The sequence below is a fragment of the Panthera onca genome, chromosome E1 (assembly GCF_046562875.1).
Source record: "Panthera onca isolate mPanOnc1 chromosome E1, mPanOnc1 haplotype 2, whole genome shotgun sequence".
NCBI classification, from domain to species: Eukaryota; Metazoa; Chordata; class Mammalia; order Carnivora; family Felidae; genus Panthera; species Panthera onca.
The window spans coordinates 51,869,967-51,888,989 of NC_138352.1; the positions used below are offsets into that span (position 1 = coordinate 51,869,967).

The 19,023-nt window shown below is 55.5% G+C and overlaps 1 protein-coding gene across 1 annotated transcript in view; it reads right to left on the reverse strand.

Annotated features, from left to right (window-relative positions):
- The window catches only part of ABCC3 (ATP binding cassette subfamily C member 3), a 33,214-nt gene extending 14,446 nt beyond the window's left edge, over positions 1–18,768 (reverse strand). Inside the window, 18 exon segments of the mRNA XM_078437590.2 lie at positions 95–209; positions 1,263–1,455; positions 1,749–1,916; positions 6,613–6,789; positions 6,870–7,085; positions 7,439–7,534; positions 7,910–8,045; positions 8,154–8,362; positions 9,869–10,047; positions 10,188–10,483; positions 13,672–13,805; positions 13,807–13,864; positions 15,091–15,222; positions 15,916–15,977; positions 16,190–16,309; positions 17,118–17,264; positions 17,484–17,609; positions 18,225–18,768. Of these exon segments, the coding sequence (XP_078293716.2) occupies positions 95–209; positions 1,263–1,455; positions 1,749–1,916; positions 6,613–6,789; positions 6,870–7,085; positions 7,439–7,534; positions 7,910–8,045; positions 8,154–8,362; positions 9,869–10,047; positions 10,188–10,483; positions 13,672–13,805; positions 13,807–13,864; positions 15,091–15,222; positions 15,916–15,977; positions 16,190–16,309; positions 17,118–17,264; positions 17,484–17,609; positions 18,225–18,611 (2,951 nt within the window). The 5' untranslated portion in view covers positions 18,612–18,768.
- Between the last annotated feature and the right edge of the window lie 255 nt (positions 18,769–19,023).

Genomic DNA, 19,023 nt, shown 5'->3' on the forward strand with positions numbered 1-19,023 from the left:
GCCCAGGTGTGGCCGTCAGGGAGAGAACGCCCACCTGTGCCCCACCTGGCCCCACCGGGCATAGGGAGGGCGCTGAGAGCTCTCAGGAGCTCACCTCAAAAACTGCCTCTGGACCTCATACATGACTGGCTCATGATCCGTCAGGCCTGTGTGATTGCTCAGCGTGTCCTCAATCAGCAGCACCTCCTCCTCGTCTGTGTCCTCCAAGGCTGCAGCAGGGTGGGAGAAAGGAGAAGCGGCTGGCTAGCTCGCCCTGCAAGCCACTAGTGCTCCCCGATCCCCACGCCAGAGAAGAGACCCGAGTGGACCAGCATGAGAGAACACGAGAAGCACGAGAGAACACGAAAGGGCAGCCAAGAACAAGAACGGAAGTAAACGATCAGTTTTGGGCTGGGGGAGGGGGAGGGTAAGGCAGCAAGAAAGACTTAGGTTAGATACGGAGAAAAACTTCCCTGCAGGGGCTATGGAGAAGGAGCCTCAAATATAAGGGTCGGGGGCTTGGGCTCTGGAGGCAGACTGGCTGAGCTTAAATGTCACTTCCTCCCTGCCTGACTTTAGGCAGGCAAGTAAAATGGGGATAATAATAGTACCCACTTGATCGTGTCATTGTGACTGGGAGGATTAAAGGGAAGATATGTGTGTCAAGTGCTTAGCAAGGGGCCCAGCACTTAGTAAATGTTCAAGTCATGTTAGCTGTCTATACAGCAGTAGGCAAGAAAACTCAGGAAAAGATCTGTGGGCCAGCCCAGGGTTTGGTGTTGGGGAGCCAGGACCGGACAACAAAGGGGGTGGGGGGTTTCTGGGCTCAGAGACTTCAAAACGCTCCACGAGGACAGGGAATTTTCCATTTGGCCACGGCCATCTCTCAGTGCCCAGAGTAGTGCTAGGACCTGGTAATTACTCAGTCCATCTTTGCTGGTAACTAACTGACTTCTCCAAGCACTTGCAGATTTATCAAATGACTTCTCTGTGAGATAGCCTTGACGTTCAGGCTGGGCCCGGGCCCTTATGCCCTTCGGACACAAGGGAAAAGTAAGGCTCTGAGGCCTGAGCTGCTGATAAGGTCACACAGGCAAGAGAAGGGAGAGGCACTCGACTACGTCCAGTTCGGTTTCCCTCTTGGTGATGTCTGATTGTCACGCAGATGGTCGAAGTTCCTCAGAACCTCCCTTGTGTGACACTGGGCCCATCCAGCGACAGACACCCCAAGACAGGGGAGATGCCGGGAGGGCACAGGAATGTGGAGGGTGAGGGACGGTTACCGGTCCTGCTGCCTTCTTTCAGGTTCTTCTCGGGCTTGTCAGGTGCGTAGTTGCAGAGGAAGTTGGCAAAGGAGCCGCTATGCTGCAGCAGGGCTGGGTAGGGGCCCGCCTCAGACACCTGCCCGTCAGCCAGCACTATGATGAAGTCCATCTGGGGCAGGAAGTTGATGCTGTGTGTCACCAGCACCCGTGTCTGGGGAGAAGACAGCAGGCCATCATTTCCACTGACCTCAGCACACACACCCCTGGCGTCGGCACAGGGGTGAAAGTCATCTCACATCCCTCACCCCAGGCTCACTGCAGCCGGCTCGGTGCCCCTGGGGTGTGTCCCCCCTCCCCGGGCTTCCCCTGCCACCCAACAGACGTTCCTGCTTCTCAGGCCTCCCATATCTCCAGGTCTCCTCCAAACCCCTTGGCCTCCCACTGCTTCTCTCCTAAGGCCCTAGATCTCTCCGGGCCTCCCCCACAACCTCCTGGAGGCCTCACCTTGCCTGCCAGCACGCCTTCGGGCCCTATGACTTGGTCAAAGAGATGCTTGGCCACATGGGAGTCCACAGCTGACAGTGGGTCATCCAACATAAAAAGGTCAGCTTCCCTGTAAACAGCTCGGCCCAGACTCACCCGCTGTCGCTGGCCCCCAGACAGGTTAATGCCCTGGATGGAGGAGAGAGGTGGGAGGTGTGTACTGGGGAGAAGAGAGTCAGACAGGCACAAGGGGACAAGGGCCCTGTCACCGTCATTCAACAAAGCAGACCTCTCAATTCTCATTTGATATGCCTGGTCTTGTCCCTGTGAAGCTCTGAGGCCATAGGAGAAGAGGTGGTGGCCCTCAAGCGTCCCCCCGGGGCAGGTGAGGATATCTGCTCCCTCTGCTTCACCACCCTGCCCAGCTGGTTTCCCTGGCTGCTGCCTGTATACTCTGAAAGGCTGGAAATCCCCCAGGAGGTCCTTAATAGACCTTTTAATCTGCCATCGCCCATACAGTTTGCAGATGGCTTTCATAACGGGGATCCCATTTGACCCTCATATCAGTCCTTTCAGGGAGGTGTCATCAGCCCCACCTTCTAGATGAAGAAATTAGAACCCAAGATGTTAATGACTTTGTCCAAGGTCCTGAACTCTCAAGAGCAGAAGCAAGAATGGAAACCCGGTTCCGGCCCCCGAATTCATTAACCCTGGGATGGTCCAGGAGCCAGAGGAGAGGTAAGATTTCTCTTTAAACCCATGATGTGGAAACCGAGGCACATAGCAGCAGGGCTGGGCCCCGAAAGCAGACCCCAGAGGTGTGGTCTGCTTTCCCACCTCCAGCTTCCTTCATTCCCTCTGGAACAGGACCCAGCTTTTTCAGGTACCCTGAGAAATGGACCCAGAATGGGTTGGGGAGTGGCAAATGTGGGATGGGAGCTCGGGATACAGGGAGAAGCAGGGAGTGGGCACACAGCTGAAGTGACTGAGGCATGTGAGCATGTCTGCATTCAACGAACCAGTCTTTTTTGAGTGCCTACTAAGTGCTGGGCGCTAAATTAGGTTTGTGTGTGCGCAAGGTTAGTGCGGCTCCAGGAGAGATGGGAAGGAGGGGTTGCATCATAGATGAGGAGGTCTCCTTTGGCTTCCTATAACCTCAGACTCCCATCCCCACTGCCCGGCTCAGGTCCTCATTGCTTCCCCCAGACCACCATGAGAGCCTCTCACTGGTTCCTGTGCCTTTGGGCCCCTCACACTGCAGTCAGGGCAGCTTTACAAAATGCAGGTCATGTCCCTACTTAAAACCCTCCATGGACAAGTTGAACATCAAGATAAGTGATGATGGTAGGGGATTATAATCCATTGAGTCAAATAAGAATTCTTGAGCTCGTATTGATATAAAGAGATTAATAAGTAAAAAAGAGGAAGGAGGGGAAAGCTCTTTTTAATTTTTTTATATATATATTTTTTTATTTGAGAAAGAGAGACAGACAGAGCACAGGCAGGGGAGGAACAGAGACAGAGGGGGACACAGAATCTGAAGCAGGCTCCGGGCTCTGAGCTGTCAGCACAGAGCCCAACGCGGGGCTCGAACTCACGGGCAGCGAGATCGTGACCTGAGCCGAAGTCGGACGCCCAACTGGCTGAGCCACCCAGGCACCCTGGGAAGGCTCTTTTTTAGACTAGAATGGCAGCTAATAACCGTAGGAGGAATGGGGTTAGGGAATCACCATTTGGCAAACATGACAGTAAACGCTGACTCAGGCAAAAATCATCAGTGAATGTTGTAAATGAAATCACCAATGAAAGACACGACCTCAATCAAGCGATCAAAGTTAGCATTGCCAATAAGGTACGAACTGACATGTGTCTCCTGCTATGATGCACCAGTAAGGACATAATATTACTTCTTTGACACTTCCCCCCCCCCCCCCCCAACATACAATCTAACCCAACTGTGTTCAAATTGAGAGACATTCTACAAAATAGCTGGCCTGCAGTCTTCAAAACTGTCAAGGTCCTGAAAGACAAAGCCTGAGGAATTCTCCAGATTGACAGAGAATAAAGAAATGTGACAACTAACTATAGCTCGTGATCCTGGACTGGATCCTCGCCCAGGAAAGAAAACAGCTAAAAAAGACATGTACGGGGACAAATGAGAACATGTGAATACAGACAGTAAATTAAATAATAGTCTCGTGTCAATGTTAAGTTTCTTGATTTTGATAATTCAAGTATAGTTATGTTAGGGAATGTCTGTTTTGAGGGAATACATACCAAAATCGTCAGCGTGAAAAACCTCCTGAGCAGAAACTGTAAAACTCTTAGAAGAAAGCATAGGAGGAGAGTTTCATCAGGTTTGGCAATGATTTTTTTTGGATATGACACTAAAAGCACAGGCAGTAAAAGTAAAACAAGATATATCGGATCACATTAAAATTGAAAACTTTTGCGCATCAAAGGACACGATCCACGGAGTGAAAAGGCAACTTTCAGAAGAGAAGAAAATATTTGTGACTCATAAACCTGATAAGGGGTTAATATCCAGTCTACATAAGGAACTCCTGCACATCAACAACAGAAAGACAAACAACTGGATTAAAAATGAGCAAAGGACTTGGGGCAGATGCCTGGGTGGCTCAGTCAGTTAAGCGTCTGACTTCGGCTCAGGTCATGATCTCATGGTGCATGGGTTTGAGCCCCGCGTCGGGCTCTGTGCCGACAGCTCAGAGCCTGGAGCCTGCTTGGGATTCTGTGTCTCCCTCTCTCTCTGCCCCTCCCTTGCTTTGTCTCTGTCTCTCTCTCAAAAAAATAAATAAACATTAAAAAAAAATTTTTTTTTAATGAGCAAAGGACTTGAATAGATAGTCCTCCAAAGAAAAATCTTCAAATGGCAAGAAACACAAGATGCTCAGCATCACTAATCACTAGGGAAACGCGAGTCCAAACCACAATGAAATACCATCTCGCAGCCATGAGAATGGCCGCTGTCAAAAACCAAACACCCGCTCCTCCCAAGAAAACGACAGCGTTGGCCAGGATGTGCAGAGGGTGAAATCCTCCTGCACGGTTAGTGGGAATATAAAATGGTGCAGCCGTGACGGAGAACGACATGGCATTTGCTCAAAAAATAGAATTACCTCGTGACTTAGCAATCCCACTTCTGGGTACATACTCAGAAGAATCGGAAGTAGGGTCTCCAAAAGATATTTGCATGCCCGTGTTCAGAGTAGTAGCATTCACCATAGCTAACAGGTGGAAGCAATCCAAGTGTCCCCTGACAGGTGAATGGATAAGCAAAATGTGACCCATATGCATAATAAAATATTGACCTTAAAAAGGAAAGAGATTCTGACACAGGTAACAACATGAATGAACCTTGAGGATAGTATGCGAAGTGAAATAAGCCAGTCAGTCACACACACACACACACACACACACACACACACACAAAAGCAGGTATCATGCTGTAGGATTCCATTTATATGATGTACCTGGAGTAGTCAACTTCCTAGGGACAGGAAGTAGAATGACAGTTGCCAGGGGCTGAGGGGAGCGGGGTGCATGGGGAATTGTTTACATGGGCACAGGGCAGGATGAAAAGAGTTTTGCACTTGGCTATCCAACAAGGTGAATATACTTACCGCGACTGACCTGTACCATTAAAAATGGCTAAGATGGTAAATTTTATGGTGTGTAAATTTGGCAAAAATTAAAAATAAATTAATTTTAAAAATTTCACTGGTGCCCCGTGGTTTTTAGGGTATAGGCCAAAACCTTCACTAAGGTTTTTAAGGTTCTGCCTTGCCCTGTACCCTCCCCACCTCTTCCAAACCTCTACTCGCACCAAACTGCCCCGGAATGCCGGTCCCATCACTGTTCCTTGGCTCACACCTTCGAAGACTTTCCATCACTCTTGATAAAAGCCCACAAGGCCTTACATGACCTGGCTGCCTGGATACCTCAGTGGCTTCACCTACTCCTCCTCACCCCAGCTCGCTCCACTCCAGCCACACCGGACTCTTTGTGGATCCTGACTGCTTCAACACAAAGGCCTCAGGGCCTTTGCACTTACTGCTCTCTCTGCCTCAAATGTCCCCAGATGGGGCTCCACACCCCCAGATATGGACTACTTCCTCACTTTGTTCTCAGTGAGGCTTTCCCAAGGCATCCTAACAATACAGCCCTGTACATATTCCTATATCCCTTTCCTGTTTCATTCTTTCCCGTTAACATTTATCTAATATATATTTTATAAATAATATTATATTATATTAATATAGGACTTAATATTAATTAATATAAGTCCGAATTAATTTAATATAATATTAATATAATACAATAGTATATAATATTATATTAATATTATAATAAATAATATATATTTATCTTGCTTATCCTCTCTTTCCCCCACTAGAATATAAGTGATATAAAGGGCAGAGATTTTAGTCTGGTATTCGTTGCCATGTAAGACAGTCTGGCATGCAGTAGGTATGTAATAAAATCTGATAATGAATGAACGGATGATGAGCTCTTTTTCCTCAGCTGTTAAGATTCAGCTCAAAAGTGACACCCTTCCTTATGCAGCTCTGCCCACCCTCACTTCCCTCCTTGTCCCCTGCACCAGCTTCCGGCCTGGTCCCCAGCGCATTCTACACCCCCTACCTGTTCATAAGTCAGCCTACCCCAGTCGTAGACCCGTTCCCCCATTGCCAAGCACAGAGCTGGGTGATTTACATGAATGTGGGAAGGAAGGAAGGAAGGAAGGAAGGAAGGAAGGAAGGAAGGAAGGAAGGGAGGATTGGATGCATTTATGGACCTGAGCTGGGCTAAGGTGGGCAGCTGTATGTGCTGACTCCCTAGAGGATGGGAGGGGACCCTGTACCTTCTCTCCAATCTCTGTCTGGTCCCCGGCAGGCAGCATCTCCAGGTCAGCTAGCAAGGCACAGGCTTCCAGAGCCTGTTGGTACCGCTTGGGGTCCAGGGCTCGGCCAAACAGTATGTCTTCCTGAAGAGTGCAATTCTGGATCCATGCCTGCTGGGGCACGTAGGCCACAGAGCCCTGGCCGGAGGAGAAGCTACCTCAGGGTGTACCCCGGGCCTGGCCAAGCGGCCCTTCCCGGGAGTTGTACCCTCTCTCACCTTCACACACACCGTGCCTTCCAGTTTCTCCATCTCTCCCAGCAGGGCAGACACCAGGGAGGACTTCCCACAGCCCACAGGCCCCACCACGGCCACCAGTGCCCCTTTCGGCACCTGGATGTCTAGACTGAGGGCAAGGAGTCCAGGAACCCGGTCAGAGGTAGGGATTGGGATTTCCTTCCCCAACCTCTCACCTAGAGACTCAAGCCCTCCTCCCTTTCAGATACCACCTTGACAAGTTGAGGCTCTTTCTGGTTTCCAGGCCAAAGATGGGAGTGGAAGGAGTTGGGGGTGGGGGGGGTGAGAGGAGGGAGAGGTGGGGGGAGCCCTGGGGGGAGGGGCCAATGTGAGAAGGCCGGGAAGCTTGGCGGGGGGGGGGGGGGGGGGGGAGGGGCAGGGAGGCCTAAGAAAGGACAAAAAAGTGGGGGAGGCCCGGGGAGGGACTGCACAAAGGGAGGGAGAAGGCGGGGCCGGTGGGAAGACAGGAAGAAGAAACGGATAAGTTAAAAGCTTGGAACAGAAGATTTTCTGGAGCAGGGTCTGGGGCAAGGGCAGCCCAGGTAGAGGGTGTCTGGACCTGGGGTGATGGTCTTTCTTTCCACACAGTGGGGGTCAAGTTCATCTTGGCTCAGGAAATGCTGGATCCCTTTCAGAGACAAACTGATCTGCCGGAGAGTGAGTCAGCCCAGGAAGCTCTCCCTTCCCCCACCCGCTCCCACACTTGCCTGGCCCGGACTTCCTGGGAGAGGCAGGGCCCCCTAAAGACCCAGACGGGGTGCTGGACACCCCCCACCCTACGACTGAGTCTTCTCTGGCACCCACTGCCAAGAATAGGGTCTAGGTTGGTACGAGGAGGTTGTCTTCAGAATCCATGTTTCCAGGGACCTTTCCTCTCTTCCTCTGTCTCCAAATGACCCCTGGTTCTAATGACCTCATGCCAACTGCCCGCCCCCTCAATTCCAATAATTCTCCTGGATTGTCCCCTGACCCTAACAGCCTGCCCTACCTCCCGCAGAACCCCCAGCCTTACCCGGGGTTACCTGGACCAGGCTGCTGATTATCTGGGGCCGCAGGTTCCGGGGAGTCTTTAAAATATTGAACAGGGACACAGACACAAAGGCCTTCTCAGCATCTAGCACGTTGTTCTGGTCCACGGACACACAGACCCCAAGGGTAATCAGGGTCACCGGGGCAGGGGTGGAGGGCGAGTGTCAGAATGGAATCTGTTGAGTCCAGAGGCCTGGGCTGGCCAGGTGGGAGGTGGGGGGCCAGCCCCGGTCAGGGGAGAGCCTCACCAGGAAGGGGGTGCAGACCCAGGTGAACGTGGATATGGCTTGGAGGTAGGCAGACCGGCGTAGTATCCGGAGCTCGTCCTCCCGGATGCCCTCCACCCTCCCCAAGAAAACGGGTTCCCAGGCATACAGCTTCAGCACCTTGAAGCCACCCAGGATCTCACTCATCAGCTTGGTGCACGAGTCCTTGAACTTCATTTGCTCCGCCCGTGGGAAGAGTGGCAGTGACACGCCCTGCTCTCCTCCCCAGACCCCTCCCCACTGGGGTTCCTACCTTCCGTGCCCTGGCACGCACCGCAGCCATTCAGACGGCTCCCATTCCCCCCCTCGTCCTTCCGCGTGGCCCGAGCTGCCCCTCAGCCCAGCTGCGCCCTCTCCTCCGCCCACAGAGTCCAACTCCAGCCTCAGTGCTTCCATCACTGACCCTCCCAGGCGGCATCCTCTGCCCCCTTTGCTGGGTTTCTAAGCCACGTTGTTCTTCTCTTTCGTTCCCGTGGAAATCCCTGCGCGCGCAGGACTCCACAGTCAGACTGGGGGCCTCCTGAGGGTGCAGACCGCTTAACTTTCTCTTTGTTTCCCCAGGCCCTAACCCAGGGCACGGCAGCCCGACTTGATTTATCCATTCAGCCCTATTCGTTGCATGCCTACTCTGTGCCAGGCCACGTGTCAGACATGCGGCACATAATGATGAACAACTCAAGCGAGGCCCCGGCCATCATGAAGCTGACAGTCTGACGGGGGAGGCAAACAGGAAGCAAACATTAACTAAGTAAATGCTTAGTAAATCAGTACGTGGGACTCTGTGGGAGAGTAATGGGGCGGGGACTGGGAACTCAGAGTTTATGCTGGGGAACAATGGGGAGGAGTGAGCAAGCAAGGAAGGGATGAGACGCATGGCAGGGAACAGTGGGTGGGGGGGCCCAGAGGTACGCGTAGCTTGGTGCTTTGGAGAAAAGAAAGAAGGCCAGAGTGGCTGCCACTTGGCCATGCCCTGGGGGGTGAGGACTTGCAGGTGGGCAGGGGCCTGGTGGGTGGTCATGGGGAGTTTGTCATTTATTCTACGCACAGTGGGAGGCTACTGAAGACTTCAATAAACATTTGAAAATGAAGGCTTGGACGACTATTTACACTGAGCACAGTGTGGTGGGAGAAGGCTCTCATTAGACCGGAAGACGCAGGGGCGCCTGGGTGGCTCAGTCGGTTAAGCGTCCGACTTCAGCTCAGGTCGTGATCTCGCGCTCCGTGAGTTCGAGCCCCGCGTCGGGCTCTGTGCTGACAGCTCGGAGCCTGGAGCCTGTTTCCGATTCTGTGTCTCCCTCTCTCTCTGACCCTCCCCCCCTTCATGCTCTGTCTCTCTCTGTCTCAAAAATAAATAAATGTTAAAAAAAAAAATTAAAAAAAAGACCGGAAGACGCAGGTTTGAGGCCCGGCTTGCCCTGATTCTGGACGCAGGTTTGAGGCCCGGCTCGCCCTGATTCTGGACTGCCCTTATCTCTCTGGGCTTTGATTTCTCAGCTGCTACACGAGAATGTGGCCAGAGCCCTCTCAGGGCTGTCATGAGGTTGCAGTGAGCTAAGGTTTGTGGAAGCGGCTTATAGCCATCCTTCCTCAGTAAGCAAGGCAACTGAGGGGCCCCAGGTTAGGGAAGGCCCTCCCCCAGGCACCTTGGCCGGGTGCTCCAGGCAGGAGCAGCAGACCCGTGATAGCGCCTACCTGTAAGGCACGCATCTTCATGGCCACAGCCACAGCTCCGTTGAGTGGGACCAGCAAGACGATTAAAGCCACCCCAGCCAAGATGGAAGGACCCAGGTTCTGAGGAGGCATGGGTGGATCGATAAGACAAATACCTAAAGAATGTGCACAGACCCCCACAGACGGACAGAGGCCTATGGATCAGAAACGTGGAGCTGGGCAGGAAGCAAGAGATGGTAGTCAGCCCAACAGAGAGTGAGAAGCAAACATACGGAAAAAGGCCAAATACGAAAACAGGTGCAGAAGCCCCCGGCCATCAGACAATGTCAAAAGCTAGGAACAAAGAGGCAAACAGAGGAAGGAGTCCAGACACACAGGAAGGCGACTACAGCCGGCCAGCCAAGGATAGTCAGACTCACACCCAGGCCCCCCGGCACCCTGTTCCAGCGGACCTTCCTATAGATGACACCTGTGATCGCCGAACGAAGCCTCAACACCGTCATATAGATACAGTGGAGATACTGTTGTGAGAGCAGAGTCTGCATCACAGGGCACGCAAACATCAGCCCGGCCACCGGGAAACCCCACCAGGTGGGGGCCACGGGGTTTGAGATAAACCTGATCAGGATGCTGCAAGGAGAGGAGAGAGGCATGAGAGCGGGGAGGGGTCCCCCAGGCCACTCCTTCTCCTGCCGCCCTCCCCTCCCACCCTTAGCCTCCACTCTCCCAGGCAGGGGCTGCTGGCCCTCCACACCCCCACCCAGACCACCCCCACACCCCGGCTCAGCCCTATGCCACCTTAAGACCATGACCCCCCCATCTTCTGTCCCTTCTGCCCTCACCTCTTTTCCCACCTGCCATGGCGCTGCGGCCCACTGCTTCTATCACTCTCTCCCTGCGAGCCTGCCTGCCTGCCTTTCTTGCCTCTTGGACCACGTGGCAGGAAGAAATGCCACAGGTCCATAGCTTAGACTTTCCTGCACCTTCTCCTTGGCTGCTGAAGGCTCTAGAACCTACCACACGACCCCACAGACTCTCCCCCTCAAATCCAGCCTTTCCAACATCAGTGGCCCCCGGTGCTGCTGGTGACCTTCTCCAGGGCGCTAATCTACCTCTTGTCCCCTGGCCCTCTGCACCTCTTGTCTCTAACCTTCTCACTGCCCCCACTCCCCACCCCACTCAGTAGCCGCCCCGCTCGTGTCTTACCACTTAACCGCCCATTGAGAACTCCCTGACAACCACGGACTTCCCTCCAAACACTTGCTCTCTTCTTTTTCTTCTGGCTTTCCGAGCCTGATCCTGCCCCGCTGAGCCCTGACTCCCATCCACCTGCTCAGCAACACGCTCCTTCATTGCCACCCTTTCTGGACCATCAAGATCTTCATCCCTGCTGGCGGCTCTGTACCTTCACTCACCGGCATGACCAAGTCTCTTCCATGTTGGGACAAACCTCCCCTCGACCTCATGGAGCTACCTCCCGAGGTGTAGACAGGCCTCTCCTTTTGCTGCGTGTTGACTGTGTCTCCCCCCAAAAAAGATGTTCCGGTCCTAACCTCCGGTACCTGCGAATTCGACCTTATTCAAAAATAAGGTCTCTACGGATGTAATCAAGTTAGAATGAGGTCATACTGGAGTCGGGTGGGCTCTAATCCAGGGACCGGTGTCTTTATAAGAGAAGGAGAAGGAGATTTGCACACAGAGTCACAGAGACCCACGGATGTGAGTGCACACACAGATATGTGCACATGCACGTGTACACACACACACACACACACACACACACACACTGGGGAGAATGCTGGAGGCCGACATGGGAGTGATGTGTCTACAAGCGGAGGCCAAGGATTGCCAGCAACCACAAGAAGCTAGGAGGCACAGTACAGATTCTCATTCAGAACCTCTAGGAGGGGCCAACCCTGCCAACATCTTGATTTCAGACTTCTGGCCTCCAGAACTGTGAGACGGTAAGTTCCTGTTGTTTTAAGGCCCCTCCCCACCTAGTTTGTGGCAATTTGTCCCAGCAGCCATAGGAAATGAATGTGTTTTCCTTATGGGAACTTTCTAGACCTCCCTAGCCCCTGCTCTCCAAGGCAGACCCACTGCTCTAGGTCCTTCCCCTCGTTCTCAGCCTCTATTCTCGGCACTAACAAACCCCACGTTGTCTCCCTCAGGCTCTATTTCACTGGCCAACCTGCTGCACTGGAGGCCATGCTTTCTGCCAGAAGCATTCTCTGTGCTCTGCTCCACGACTGGCTCTTTCCCCAGCTCTCGCCCTTCCAAGCCAGCCTTCTGCTCACCCCTTACCTGTCACAGTTCCCTAGGGCTCTGTCTGGGGCCACCGACATGAGTTCTCTGGGAGAGCCCAGCCACAGACACTTGACCCTGGGCCTCTACCTGATGGCTCTGAAACTGTGGTCTCCAGCTAGCTGGGAATGTCCCCCTGGGACAATGTCCCCCAGCACCTTGACTCCAACGTAGCCAAGACTCAACTCACCACCTTGCCTGGTGCCCAGCCCCCTCCTCCTGCTGCATTCATCATCTCAGAGAAAGATCCGACAGCCAGGTGGCCCACGACCCCTCCCTCTCCCTGGCACACACCCAATTCCCCAGCAGCTCCTGAATCGTATCTCATTCCTGGCCTGGACTCTCCTCTGACCTGGTTGGCCCACCTCCATCCCGCCACCCGGCCCTACATCCCCTGACAGAGGGGTCCTTCTGAAATGCAAACCAGATGCCCCTCCCCCGGCTTCAAATCTTCCAAGGATTTCCTTGGCTCTCCCTCTCTCTCCCTCCCTCGGGTCACCCTTTCCTCCAGAAATACCCGGAGTTCTTGAGTCATGTCGGCGGAGGCCTTTGTGACTCTGCATGCGCTGAACTTTCTCCTCCTTCCTCATCTAGTCGACCAACACCTGACTGTCCTTCTCACCTTGCTGACCTCTCCTGGAAGCAAGTGCACCCGCTGTTGCTCCTTCCCAGCCTGGCCTCCTTGTCCCTCCTAGGGATTTCCAGACACCCGAGTCTACCTCTGTCTGCACAGTGCTCTAATGGATTCCCACATTGGTCTTCCACTGTGTGTTTTTTTTTTTTTTAATTTTTTTTAACGTTTTTTTATTTATTTTTGAGACAGAGAGAGACAGAGCATGAACGGGGGAGGGGCAGAGAGAGAGGGAGACACAGAATCGGAAGCAGGCTCCAGGCTCCGAGCCATCAGCCCAGAGCCCGACGCGGGGCTCAAACTCACGGACCGTGAGATCGTGACCTGAGCTGAAGTCGGACGCTTAACCGACTGAGCCACCCAGGTGCCCCCACCGTGTTTTCTTGATCTCTGCATCCCTAGTATCTAGCGTCATTCTGGTACACTGGGGGCTCAACAGCTGTTTTTTGAATGAGAATACATGGATGCACACGTGGAGGGACAAGGTGTTGGGGGGCTCAGCGGCGGGGTAGCCCTCCTTCTTACCCCCCGATTTGAGAGCTTTCCCCGGTCCAGGCCACTCATGGGACAGACGACAGAGCCTATCAACTGGCGAGGACCCCCTGGCTGGAGTTCAGGGGGTTGAAGAGAGGATGTTTGTTCATCCGCCCGCCAGGGTGCCTGGCATATAGCACGTGCCCGATGAAGATGAGCTAGATGTGAATTGGGGAAACTCTGGCACAGGGGTATTGTCACTTGCCAAAGGCCACACAGCAAGTGGGGAGAGCCCCTTCGGTCCCGGTCTGGGATCTTTCCCATGGTGTCCCTCTGCGCTCAGACCTCAGGGACGCCAGCCGGCGCCCCTTACCCAGGAGGGTGGCAGCAAGAGTGAGTGTGGTCAGACCTGAGCAGCTGCGGATTGACGAAGGAGAGCAGGTCCTGGGTCAACTTGAAGCAGATGCTCGTGAAGATGCCCGAACCACAGGTGGCCAGCACGGCCCGCGGGAAGGATGACTCCCGGGGCCTGGGCCGGCCCCCCGAGCAGCACCACATCCTCACCGGACACAGTCTTCCCAGATGCCACCGCGGCCCTGTGTCTGGTCCAGGGAGGAAGGAGCAGTGGGTAGGAAGGGTCACATGCGCCCCACGAGACAAGCACCAGTGGGGCCTGGCGAGGAGCAGGGGTGCAGGGACCTGCTTTCTTGGCTCTTAGGACTGGCAGAGGGACAGACGACATGACCTTCCGGGTGAGAACTCCCCAAGTGACTCTGTCTGCGGGCGTATGAGGCTATCGCACGGGCTGCCTTAACCACTACCCCCAAGGACTACAACTCAAGCAATTTCCAGCCCTCTCCCTGCCTCCACAGCACGGCTCCAGGGAGGATGCCGACAGGGAAGGGAGACAAGGGGAGAGATGGCGAGTGACCTGGTCACTGAAGAGCTGGGCAGGGAGGGGGTAAAGGTGGCATGGAGGGGAAGAGAGGGGGTGCAGCATGCAGACTGGGGGGCCCGTATGTCTTCTCCGAGGCCCCGAACTAAGGAAGCCGAGACACCACAGACTAAGTCCAAGTCCCTGGCTCCTCCACCAGCCAGCTGCCAATCAGGGGCTCTGGGCTGAAAAGGCACGGAGGTCCTGGGTCCCCAATTATGGGGGGGAGGGAAGGGGGTTCAGTCCTGGGGTCAGAAACGGGTAGGGAAGGAGGACTCGGAGCTCTAGCTCTCTTGGTTGGGCGGTTGGGCAGACAGGTCCCTGGGTCTTTGATGGGAAACTGCCAGTGGGAAGGCCCTTCAGTCCAAGGATCATATTCTTCGGTCCCTTCCTCCAGACAGGAGGAGGCGGGATTGAGAAGAGGGGCTGGCCTCAACCTTCTTCCCCTGACCCTTCCCCTTCTGAGGGAAGTCCCCGGAAAACACCTTTCAGGACGGGCACGATAGCACAGCGGTGAGAGCAGTGGGTCCGGACACCGGTGGGTTCCAGCCCCGCCACCACCAAGTCGGGGACCTTGCGGGCCCTGTTAGGCCCTCGCTCCTCAGCGTCCACTTGTAACACGGAAACAATAGAACCCACACGGCAGGGCTGTTAGAGATTGAGTGAATCTACGTGTTTAGGGCCACGTAGCGACAGACTAAGTGCTACGCAAGTGTCAGCTATTCCCTGGAATTAGAAGAGCTGGGGAGAGCTGGCCCCACTCAGGCCCGGGGGTCCCCCCTCAGGACCGCCCGCACCTGCTTTTCTCCCCACCCCCACCCCTGCGATCGGCCTCAGGGCTACCCGCCTCCCCCGCAGGAGACTTGGGATGTGGGAACCCAGGGAGGGCCTCACCGCGCTGCCTGCTTCTGCTGCTTCTTCCATGCCTCCGTCAGCCTGTCCACCACCACCTGCCAGCGGTCCTCCTCGGTCAGGGTCCAGAGGTCCTGCTCCTCCAGGGGGCGCCGGTAGCCAAGGATGGCCGTCCTGGGGCGGGCAGCAAGCCCACGCAGGGTCAGAGCTCAGCAGCCTAGAGCTAGGGACCGGGGTCTCCAGAGCCCCCAGAGTCTCCCTGAAGGGCTATGGCCACGGGCCACAGTGAACAGCCTGGAGGTCACTGCCTCCCATCCCAAGTTCCTATCCCTACCCACCCCGTCTCCGCCTCTTCCCCAGATGCCATGTTGACCCTCGCGCCTTGGTGATGAAATTCACACGGACTGTGGCCCCGGGGGGAGGACAAGTGCGGGTGGATGGAGTCCCAGACCCAGGTGCCTCCTCAGTGTGGTGTGGTTAATGAGCTGTCACCCAGGTCACAGACACAATTATCCTGCTCAAGCCACACTGAGGGGCCGCCAAGGAAATGACAAGCTGTAAGCTTATCCCAGATGGAAGAGCTCGGAAGTAATTACAGTTTCCCTCTAGCTCCCGGGGCCTGTTCCTGTGAACAGGCCCAGATGCAGGGCTGGGATGGGAGCTGGGCCAGCTGGACCTCTACACTCAGCCCCCAGTCCAAATGGTCCAAATGGACAGGTTTCCTCACCCTCGCCTGCCCCGAATGCCCTCTGGGGTCAGGGTTTGGGGCAGGGAAACAAGCCGGCTCAACTTGTGGCCCGCTCCCCTTCCTCCCCACCTCCCCTCTCCTCCTCCCTCTGGCCCAGCACGGAGGGAGAGCTGACTCACTTTGTGAACCACCAGAAAGACAGGCAGGAGAAGAAGCCAGCGCTGACCTCTGGGGAGGGGTTCTAGAAGATGAGAGGGTAGGAGAGGAAGACTCTGGCGTGCCCACCACCCTCCCGAAGCGGAGCAGAGGGAGCAGGGGCCCTCGTTCCTTCCTGGAGGGAAGGACGACATGGGGATGGAAGGAACTGGAAGGGACGGGAGCTGCTGGTAAGGGCTGGGCTGAGGAGTGGGCTGTGGAAACCCCACGGCCACCCAGCCTCCATAGCAGACTCACAGGGTCGACATTCTTTGGGGAGAAAAATGGCGGCTGCTCCCTGAAGCAGGACAGGATGAGAGCGAAAAGCACCAGGGCGAAGTAGATGTAGAAGGTGGCGAAGCGGAAGGGGTCTGAGGTCTTGCCCTGCAGGGGAGAGTGGGGAGGGACGTCAGACACAGGCAACCCTGGACCTGCAGTCCTGCCCCCCCACGGGGTCCTTTGGGGTGCCAGGCTCCCTCGGGGTGGGATGCAGGACCCAGAAGGTTCCGAGAGATGGGGCGAGGTCACGAGGGGGCCGCTGTTCGGTGAGGGCTCGCCAAGCACCCCACCGAAGTCACCTTGTCTGACCCTCCCCACAGGGTAGGAAATCTCAGGATATCCAGTTTGCAATCGAGGAAATGATCGCAAAGCAACTGGCCCAGGATCACAGAGAGGGCGAGTAGAATGTTCTGAGCCTGCACTTTCACTACCACGTTCGACTGCCCCCCACCCTGGAAACGGAGGAATCTTGCACCCCACCACCGCAGGAAAGGTCAAGACGAAGACCAGAGAAGTGAGGGGGATGGGAAGAAAAGGGGAGAGCAGGACAACAGGACTTCCTGGTAGGACAGACTACCCGTGCGCGTCCGCACACACGTGTCCAATACGCAGACGCTGACAGGCCCCTGGCAGACCCTGCACGTGGCGGTGCCCGTGGTGGCGGCAGAACGGCCCCCTGTATCCGGTGAACGCCCCACAATGGCCGTGTCCCGCCTCATTCCCTTGTGTGACACCAGCCCTCTCCCCCGGCTCCCTGGTCTGCTTCCCAGCACAGATACAGCAAGTAGGGGACAACGTAGAAAGGACTGAACAGCAGGGGAGGTCCTGGGAGCAGGGGAGGGGCAGCTTGGGACCCGGCGGTGACCTTGAGCCCTGAGGCCATCCCCTAGATAGGGCTGCACCTGGCAGGTTCCCCTTTTGCCACAGCCGACAGGATCTTGGAGCAGAAGGGGACAATGGCACAGACCATGCACGGGAACCAGAAGATGATGAGGACTCCTGGGGACTGTACCCCTTGCAGCCGCTCATGCTGGATTAGCAGAGTGGCCAGCAGCTGTGCCGAGAGGGCAAGGAAGGCTGGGCCGGAGTACACAGATATCTGGACCTTCTCTGTCCTCCCCACCCCACATGGCCAGATGTTTTGGGGGGTCACTCCTTCCTCTTCCCACTGCTAAGGTGTCCGGCCCTCTCCAAGGAGCCCATGGCTCCCCTATCACGGTCCCACAACTCACTGGAGACCCTCCCCCATCAACTTCCAGGGCCCCGCACTGACCACGGTGACCCCCACCAGCAACGGGGTGACAAAGAAGATGGGGGCGGGGGCCCAGCCGTGGACCAGGCCATGGAAGGCGTAGAAGAGGTCAGCCCAGGAGATGCACCACAGCAGGATGCCCAAGGCCTACAAACAGGGCACAGGGTGGAAACCCCACCTTCAAAAGTAGGGACGGTTCCCACTGGAGGATGTCCTTTTTTTTCAATCTTTTTTTTTATGTTTATTTTTTGTTTTTGAGAGGGAGACAGAGACAGAGGCAGAGAGCACACACAAGCAGGGGAGGGGCAGAGAGTGAGAAAGGGAGACACGGAACCTGAAGCAGGCTCTAGGCTCTGAGCTGTCAGTATAGAGCCCGATGCGGGGCTCGAACCCATGGACTGTGAGTTCATGACCTGAGCCAAAGTCTGGCGCTTAACTGGCTAAACCACCCAGGCGCCCCTGGAGGATGTCCTTTTATCCTACCCAGGGTCTGGCCCCGGAGGCTAGGTGGTGCACTGGCCAGAAGCGCCCCGGGAGCGGGGAGAGTGTTGCCAGAGAACTTTCTTGAACTTTCGCAAGCAGGGACTATCTCGTTTGACCGCAGACTCAGCTGGCAGGCTGTCGTGGCCTGAGCTGCGGGGCAGGTGTAGCTGGGAAAGCGTTCAGCCACCGAGGGTGGGGGATGGGAGGGGGGGGAGAATCGTGATGAGCAGAACCTTCCGGGTCCCAGCCCCACCCGCGAGAGATCCCTGACCCCCTGACCGTCTTGAGCCTGGAGAGGTGGGAGAGGATAACATAGCCTCGGTGATGGTGCCGCAGATGGAAGAGGTAGCAGGGCAGGGAGGCCTACAGGTAGATGCAGGGGACCCAGGCCAGCACGGAGTTCTGGAAACAGGGAGTGAGGTCCGGGTCGTCGCTGTACACGGACAGATTGGCGTCCTGGGGGCAGAGGGAACAATTCGGTGCTGTGGCGGCCTGCCGCAGAACGGGGCTCCCCCTCGAGGAAGGTGGCTGGGCCAGAGAGGCACTCCACCTGCTCCGGGCGTCAGAGGGCACGTGGAGATGACACCAGGTGGGCGTGCAAGCGAGCAAGCCCCGGGAGGAGTGTGCGCTCTCCCAGGAGGCCATGGTCGCCCCCTCTTTTCTCATTTCCCTCTCTCTCTAATTGAGGTATCGTTAAAGCACGATAAACTGTGCCCGTGCAAAGTGCACAACCCAGTGGGCTTGGTTGTCATACACACCAGCAAAACCACTGCCGCGGGAAAGATACAGGGTATTTCCGTCATTCCACAACCTCCCTTGGGCCCCTCTGCAGCCCATCCCTCGCAGGCAACCACTGCTCTCCTTTCCACTATTCTAGATTTCCACTCTTCTAAAAAAAAAAAAAATCAGTGTTTTATTTTTTATTCATTTTTGAGAGACAGAGAGACAGAGTGTGAGCGGGGGAGGGGCAGAGAGTGAGGGAGACACAGAATCCGAAGCAGGCTCCAGGCTCTGAGCTGTCAGCACAGAGCCCGAGGCGGGGCTCGAACTCACGAACCTCGAGATCATGACCTGAGCC